The 8,575-nt window shown below is 44.8% G+C and overlaps 1 protein-coding gene across 1 annotated transcript; it reads right to left on the reverse strand.

Annotated features, from left to right (window-relative positions):
- Positions 1-1,069: 1,069 nt before the first annotated feature.
- On the reverse strand, positions 1,070-8,302 carry LOC119801819 (acylcarnitine hydrolase-like). The gene is made up of 12 exons (XM_038312497.2): positions 8,134-8,302; positions 7,339-7,549; positions 6,134-6,275; positions 5,360-5,493; positions 5,021-5,279; positions 4,151-4,249; positions 3,789-3,929; positions 3,587-3,667; positions 3,193-3,337; positions 2,706-2,843; positions 2,083-2,155; positions 1,070-1,636 (listed from the first exon to the last, which is right to left on the reverse strand). Exons 1-12 carry the CDS (start codon positions 8,207-8,209, stop codon positions 1,450-1,452), a joined length of 1,686 nt encoding a protein of 561 aa, XP_038168425.1. The 5' UTR covers positions 8,210-8,302; the 3' UTR covers positions 1,070-1,449.
- Positions 8,303-8,575: the final 273 nt, after the last annotated feature.

An 8,575-nucleotide genomic window follows, 5' to 3' on the forward strand; every position in this document is an offset into this window, starting at 1 on the left:
ATGTGAGAATCAAAATCATGGATTATGAACAATCAAAGACAAAGGTTTATCACAATGACTGGGAGGTTGCAGGAGAACTGTGGAAGTCAAAGGACACCCCAAAACATGTGCTCAGTAAGTCAGGGGACAGCAGTCTCTTACATTCATGTATGGATTTTATGATCCTCTACGCAGCTACAAGGACTCACCCCAGAGTCAAACATCTTCACAGATGTGGTTTGATGATGCAAATGTTGGCATTACCATGGCTACAGGACCCTTGGGAGTCAAGACAAACCTCAGCAGACACAAAATAACAAACCTGATTTTCTGGACACACACATGCACATGCACTTGCACAAACAACCCACAAAGACACACATACAGACACATACATGCATATAATTGTATGCAAGGCCACATACATATATGTGTGTGCACAAAAACACACACTAATTACTACACACACGTATGCACAAATATGTATGTGTTCATGCAAACATAATCATCTGTGTGTACATGCACACAGATATGTGCACCCCTCACACACACACACACACTGTCTCAGACTGAAGTAGATAATAGATATTTAATCCTACATCAAGAATAAAACAGTGCCACTGACTTCTTTGGGACAGAATAGATGAATGAGGTTGGATAGTAAGAAAAAAATAAATCAATATTGATCAATGTACAGATTATGTTAAATGAGACTGTAGGTGACATTTAATCTACAAACACCATGGGATGCTTTCAAATCGAGTCACTGACTTGGGAACATCTATGTGATGTGTTTTGAAAGTATCTATGATTCATATTTCTATTTTGGAACTTAGATTCCAATGTGACGTTACTAAGAGTGAGGCCTAGTGGAGGTCTGGGTCATGAGAAATATTAAATATCCTAGTACTCAGTGAAAACACCAGGTTTCATCTTTGGATCAGAAAACTAGTCATGAGGATACAGCAATGAGGTTTGTATCTTAACCTTGGACACCATGGTCTCCAATAGCATGAACCTAATGAGATTGGGCTGTGATTTTGACACATCTCACTCATACGATACAAGGTTTTTGAAGAACCCATATCAATGTTTTTCAAAATTCTGCTTTATTTTAAAGAGAATGGGTAGTTTGGGGCTCACAAATCCACATTGTTGCGGGATCATTGATTGAGTTGGTCTGACCAAAGATGACCCAGCAAGACAGAGTAACATGCACAGGATTGATGATAAATGTAGAAGAACAGATAAGTACAGAAGTTATATGAATCAACCAAGATATGTGTGTATATATATATATACATATATATGTGTGTGTGTGTGTGTATACATATATATCTATATATATATAGATAGATAGATAGATAGATATGCATATATATAATCAACCCAGATCCCTCAATAAGATTTGGAAAACTCAAAGTGACCCCATGAGTAGCCAATGCTACACACCATTCCTCACACAGGGCACTATAGCTCTTTGTGCATGCTCTGAGATTTCTTTAGCTCCTGGATCTTCTGGGGCAGAGTCTGAGTCCAGAACTGCAGCCTTCTGGTCTTCAGGGCTCGGCCCACAGCAGGCTGGATGTTCAGCTCCAGGTACTGGTCATCATGGTCCAACACAGGCCAGTACGGTAGACCCTCGCTGTTGGGGTTCCTGTGGATATGCCAGCCAGCAAGGAAGGGTGAGGTCACTCTGATCCTAAGTCTGACCCCTGATTTGGGTCAAGGCCATGGAACATTAGGCCAGTGGTTAATGGAGCTAATGGTACAGGTGTCCTGATAAAGGGACACAAGTGTCACCCACTAGTTCCTGTTCCATGTGGGGGAAGACTACTTGACCTGTTTTATATCTAATCTAAGAGGCAAGAAATAAAGACCAGTACCAGAGCACTATGGCTCATGAGCCAGGTCACTGTAGATGACCAGTAACTGACACCTACAAAGTATCTATATAAATGTGCTATCCAGGAGAGGAATCTATCATGTGATGGAAGATTCAGGAATGCTAAAGAGACCATGACACAAAAGGGATTCCTATATAGAGACCCACATATCCCTATAACCCACATAGGGAAGGCTGAGAGAGAGGCGTGTTCTTACCCATGTCTTGCAAAGTTTGTCCAGTACTTCATCATCCTCCTGTTCAGTAGTTCTTCCTCCTCAGTGAGGTCAACTGGAGTCATGAGAAAAATATATCTGGAAGTCCATGACACCAAACACAACTGCCAACTCGTGATTCCCACTCAGAATTCCATCTGCTGTCAGAGCCCTAAACTATCAGATTTCTTACCTCCCTTCTTCACTATGCAATATTCAGCATTCATGCAATCCTCTAATGGAATTCCTGCCCCAATGTGCTGTCATCTCCATCACAGGCTAGACTGGCACTGATCCAGAATCTAATCTTGGTATACTTTTTTAGTCTATGATATGGTACACATTTGAATTTATTCTCTCCCAGAATCTAGTTTTCCTCAAATGGACTGCCAGCTCAGGAGTCCCTGGGATGTCATCTGCGACCTTAGTCAGCTCAAGGAGAGTAAGAAGGACTCACGTTGACTTACTGTCCCCTTTTGGCATGCGCACACGTCTCTCTCTCTCTCTCTCTCTCTCTCTCTCTCTCTCTCTCTCTCTCTCTCTCTCTCTCTCTCTCCTCTTTCTTTCCCTACTCTCTCTCTCCTCTAAGTAATAAATGTCCAGTTCTATGCCAAAAAAAGACTCACGTTTTATACCAAAGATGAAGGACCCAAAGACAAAAGTAATCTCATCACCATGGTCAGCCTTCACATAGGGTGGCCTGAAACTCTTGAGGAAGCTGGGTTGATGTTGGAATTCATAGAAGTAGACAGGAGCATGGGAACCTGGAGGTAAGGACAAACAGTGACTTAGCCCATCAAATGGATTTTTTGCTAATATGTATTTGCTGACAAGGTACATTGACATAAAGTTACCTGGAATCATAAATGTTAAAGGGGAGAGAAAGTTCTAGGCTGAAGCTCTAGCTGTGGAAAGGCTCAGGGCAGAACAGTGGTCATGGCCTTCCCAGCTGGATGGTTATAGATTATCAGAAACTCATTTTTTCCTCTGCATCTGGATGTCACTCTACTAAACTAGACATGAGAAGACCCGGATACCCACACTGCTCCACAGTGCTCACCCATGGTCTACATCTCTGAACTGCTCCACTAAGATTGTTACAGATGTACTCACGTTGAAAATGTGCTACTTGGAGTGCAGGGATCACAAACATGAAGTCTGCCATCATCTCTGTGTACTGTCTTTGGAGGGTCTGTGGGTCCTCAGTGTCCCCCATGTACTCTTCCATGATCAGGTCACTACACTCAGGTGGCAGCATCTACACCAAGAGATCAGGATGAATGTGGTTAGGCATGATCTCGGTTAGTTGGGCAGCAGCCTTTGGTATGGGGAGAATGGGGCCTGGGCAGAGATAGAGCATGGGTAAAAAGGTCCATGCTCTGAGATCACCCCACACACAATCACACACATATGCTGAACTTCGTTAATAGGGATTAACGAAGTTAATGCTATCTGAGAAGGGGATATTAGGGACATCTCCATTTGGATAGGACCAGCAGTATCTCACCATTTGTGATGCTGTATTCCTCAAAACAGCCTGCAGGTTCTCTCTTGTTATTTCCTTTATTGTCTGAGCAGAGCCGAAGAGCTAGGTTGTAGAAGACCCTGTTAAGTGTGGGATCTGATGGGCTTCCTTAAAAGATGTATTGTGTTCCCACTGTTTAACATAAGAATCTCCAATCTCCCAAAGGATTAGAACTGAAACTCACCATGGGGATGACCCAACCATACTCATCATTGTTGACTCCAATGATGCTGGGGACAGGATGAAAATCCACAGAAGCCAACAACTCTTGGGGATGCCTGGGTAGGAATACCCCATCTACCACAGCAGGGATGACCTTGAAGACCTGAGGGGCATTAAAATCAATGCTGAAGGTCAATGAAATATGTATGTTGATGTCCACTGAGTCACCTCTACCACTTTCATATTTCTTACTGGCCTCAGGGTTCTCAGCTCACTCTGGAAGAGAATCTACACTAAGATTAGCCTATCTTGGTGTTCTTATTGTACACAGAACTAAGAACACTAAGTCTGACTAGATGTTCCAAGGCACACAATTCTTCTTACCTTGTTAATGTCCAGAATCTCTGCTTCACTCTTGCCTCTCAGACAGTGCACCAGGGTCTCTGAGTCCATGGTCTCACATCTAGACAGTTTGGCCACTGTCTGTGAAGGGGAACAAGTGGGGAGAAGAATATTTACAATTTCAACTCAATGTTATTGCCCTAAATTCCATAGTATGTGTTGTGTTTGTGTATGTGTATATGTATGTATGTACATATAATTTTCCCCTTTGTCCTACTCTTCAAAGTTGATAGGCATCAGGCAGTATCCTCTCTACTTCCACACGTTTTCCCTTAGGGTAGTCTTACTAACCCCAGCCGTCCTTCTGTATATCGGATGTGAGAGAAGGATTAAGTCTGCAAGTGTTTGTGTGTGAAAATTAGAGGCCCAGGTCTTTCCTCACAGATGCCTCTTATTTGAGACAGGGGATCCTCTTGTATTCTGCTCCTAGTTTTAGCTCCCCTGTGGACATCTAGGGATTCTCTTGTCTCTGCATCCCCCACCTGAGCATAGGAACCTTGAATTACATAAAACCTACTATCTCCAACCTTTTGAAGGTTCTGGATATTTGAACTTAGGTTCTCAGGTTTGTACTCCAAACAATTTTAAAAAACCCACAAAGCTATCTACATAAGCACATGCATATTCATTTTTGTCAGTGATGGAAGCCACTTGGAGTAGTTTGCTGGTCAGACAACATAATCACCCAGTATGAAATAGAGGCAAGTAGCAGCTAACCCGTGAGTTTCTCAAAACTTATTGGAAGGAAACTGTTTTCCATGGTTATTGTTTCCCCCATGATACAGAAGACCAGAGCACCAGAAGACAAAGGCTGAGGGGCAGACTCAGGCTATGATGGTTGACGGCACTCACAGTGTAGACCCTTTCATGGGTGTCAGAGATAAGGTCAGGCAGCAGGGCAACTCCACTCTGCATGATGGCTCTGTGGAAGAGTCCTTGGGACATAGGGGACACAACAAGTAAAGACACACTTGTGCCTCCTGCTGACTCGCCAAAAATGGTGACAAGGTCAGGGTTGCCTCCAAAGTGAATGATATTCTGCTGGACCCAGCGTAGGGCAGCTACTTGGTCCAGGAAGCCCCAGTTGCCTCTGGCGTGCTGGTCTCCAGTGCTGAGAAGTGGAACAGACATGGATCAAAGGGCTGTCCAGTTCTTCTCAGTTGCCATTGTCTGCCCCAGTCCTATCCTCACCTGAAGAATCCTAGGACACCCACACGATACTGGATATTAACAACCACCACATCCTCAATGGCTGCCAGTATGGATCCATCAGTAATAGAAGCCATGCCTCCAACAAGAGCACCACCATGGATCCACACCATCACCTGGAGAAGTCAAGAGAGATGCCATGAAGCTCATAGCCAATCCAATTCTGCAAGATTGCTTCCTGGAGAATCAACTAATGGGCTTCTGTGCAGCTGCACAAATAGATGAAAATTGTCAAGACTTCCGGGCCTTAGTCACAGACAGGTTCTCTAGTAGCCCCATCAGTATATTCCTAGTCCCCATCCCCACCATGTATCTCAGTTTGAATTAATGGGTATTGTATAGAGTAATGTCATTACTCAGACTCTGCATAGTGGAACAAAGAGGGGTGCCTCCACGGTATCTCTCCAGACTAAAAAGGAAAGGATCATCAACGCTCACCGACACAACACATAATCCAAAAGTAGACACAGGTAAGCTCAATATTGAGTCTTGAACACCTAAGTGGTCCTACAGAACTCAGGTTGTGGAATGAGTCCGCTTTGATCAAAGAGCTGGAGCTTTAACCACTCAGTGCTCCTGTTCTGTGTTCCATACCCACGTTCAGCTGCTTAGTGTGGCTGAGAAGGCCTTCTGTGACCCGGTAGGTGGAGGTTTTTCAGCAGAGTCCCCACTACAGTGGAGCTCAGGCTGCTTTTATCCCTTCTAATCATCTGAAAAGCATACCCTCTCCCAAGCTGACCATGTCCTGACACTCACAGGCAGGTTAGAGCCCTCATGGGCATGAGCTGGTGTGTAGATGTTGAGATACAGGCAGTCCTCAGACATAGAGAGTGTGGACAGGGGCAGGTTCATATCCTTCAGGCCCAATGAATTCATCATTTCAAGGCTTTGCAGACAACTGATGGAAATAACAGAGAGATATTCCAAGAGATATATGGTGGTCAAAAGCAAATGTGACTCTGGATCTTTGTCAGCCGTCTCCAGCAGCTGCTTCATGATGCCCCGTTAACACATATTCCCCCTCTGAAGTCCCTTCCACCAAGGTAACGGCCACAGGCTCCACAAAAGCTGGGGTGGGGTCCTCCAGTTTGGTTGGGTCTATATTTTTTTCTGATTATTGTATATAGAGACATCTCGGTGTCTCTTTGGAAATGATTGGCTGTGTGTGGTAACATTCACTGAAGTGTATAAGAATAGAAAAGTGACCTAAAACCTTAGCAATGCAAAGCATGCAAGCGTTTTTTCCTCTCTGTTCCTGATTGTGGATGTGATGTGACCAGCTCCTGTAATTTTCTTTCAGTGTAACTTCCCAAACACGATAAATTATAGTCTACTTTAATAGTAACTTTCTTTCCTAAATTGCTTTTCTTGGTACTTTACTACAACAACAGAAAACAAACAGATTGCAATATTGGAGTGTGGTACTCTCCAGGAATCAGAGGAATCAATGGACAATACTGCCCAAAGGACAGTGAGAAATCCTTCATCCCTTATACAGACTGTCAGGGAACTTCTTTTTCCTATACTGTCTTCTGTGCAATTTAGTTACATATAGTTCCTTGGTCAATGTTGCTTGGCCCTACAGATTGTCATAGTGGCTGTGAGGATGGAGTTAGGAAGTATTCCTTCACGCTGAACCTCTCAGGACCTGAAGTGTATTCTACTGGATTTGGGGTGCTCTCTGCTTAATAGGTCACACAACTCATGATCTGTGACGACTTTTAATCTATGTTCCTCTCTACAGTACCTGCATCTAACTCTCAATGGTGCGAAGCTCTGACCCAGGAGCTGGTACAGTTGTTCTACTCAACCTTAGCACATGCATCAGAAATATGCATGGCGGACTCCCCACACTGGGAGGAAACTTCTCTGGAGCTGAGATGGAGGAAAGACTTCAGCATGGCTCAGGGCTCAGAACAAATGTTCACCCCAGGGCCAGACGTCCTCTGTACAGAACTTACATGGCTGGATGTGAGGTCCCATCTCTCACACCACTCCACGGTTCAGGGGATTCAGGAGGTGCAAAACGCCGTGGTCCTACTGGTGGTTTGGCAAAGGGGATTCCCAGGAAGGTGTGGACACCAACTTTGCCATCATTCCCTTGAACAAGGCTGCCTCGTACCTGGCCAGTGTGTGTGTTTCTGATGGGGCTGGCCTCCGAGGAGTCCTGACCTGTTTAGAGAGATGTCATCTGGATTAGCTTTGTGCAATCAGCTGCAAGCAGGTTGTGGGAGTTAACATCTCACTGTTACCAGGGCAAAAAAGAAGGGAACCCTGGACCTCCTAGTTCAGCTGTGGGGTGTGAGTGTGGGAACTTCCCTATCCCTCAGGGCCTTTCCTATTACCCTTTGAAAGTTGTCAGAGTATTTCTCTGGCCACAGAGGTCAGACACTCTGAGCTATTTGGCCACATGAAATTATGATTATTGCCATACTTATGCAAAGGCCAGCTGTAGCTACAGTAAGGGCCATACATTGAGGAGGGAGAAATTCCTTCATCTTGCTTTTTCTTGAATTTTCTAGCATTCTCCAGAGCTCCTTACGCTGAACTGTCTCCTCACTATGGAGAGATTTTAGACATCTCTGACCTTCAATCAGTGTGCTTTGGCTAGGGGCTTGGGAGACTCATGATTCCCACACTTTAGTCTGTCCTTTCCATCACCCACCCCTGCACCCCTGCTCCCTGGCCTTCCCTCCCTCCCAAAAGTTCAACCTCTGATTTTAATCATTTCCCATTAACAACTTATTGAGCCTCACCCTGTACATGAAGGAGAAAAAGCAGGAGCCCAAAGATCACAGCATTCAGCCAGCTTTGCAGTTGATTCAACGGCATGATCAGCTCTCAGGCCTGAGTCGCTGCTGCTGTGGAGGATGGCTACGTTTCACAAACAGGAAGCAGAATGTGTGGGTCTTCCCTAGCTATGAATTTAAATCAAACGGATATGGGCGGGGACCTTGGTGTGGTGGGGCAAAGTTCTTATTGTTGGAGAACTGATTAGTCAGAGTGACAGGAGCCAATGTACAGGAGGCAGGGCAAAGTTGCCCTGCTCTTTCTGTTCCTTCCTTGGCCCTGGAAAGGCACAGCATGGATTCTGAAGATCTTCTGGGACACCAGGAGCCCTGTCCTCACACAAGGACAGAGACAGAGGGCTCCTGTGAGTAGGGACACATTCAAGATGTCACAGGAGAGACAGGGGGC

This window comes from Arvicola amphibius, chromosome 15 (genome assembly GCF_903992535.2).
Source record: "Arvicola amphibius chromosome 15, mArvAmp1.2, whole genome shotgun sequence".
In the NCBI taxonomy this organism is placed as follows: domain Eukaryota; kingdom Metazoa; phylum Chordata; class Mammalia; order Rodentia; family Cricetidae; genus Arvicola; species Arvicola amphibius.

What these genes read in the sequence shown, in the direction of transcription:
- LOC119801819 (XM_038312497.2), bottom strand. Translation starts at nt 8,209, where the DNA reads ATGCCGTTGAATCAACTGCAAAGCTGGCTGAATGCTGTGATCTTTGGG. An exon ending in GGTGTCCTAGGATTCTTCAG is followed by an intron (nt 5,280 to 5,359) that starts GTGAGGATAGGA and finishes TCCACTTCTCAG; the next exon opens with CACTGGAGACCAGCACGCCA. An exon ending in CCAAGTAGCACATTTTCAAC is followed by an intron (nt 2,844 to 3,192) that starts GTGAGTACATCT and finishes CCTTACCTCCAG; the next exon opens with GTTCCCATGCTCCTGTCTAC.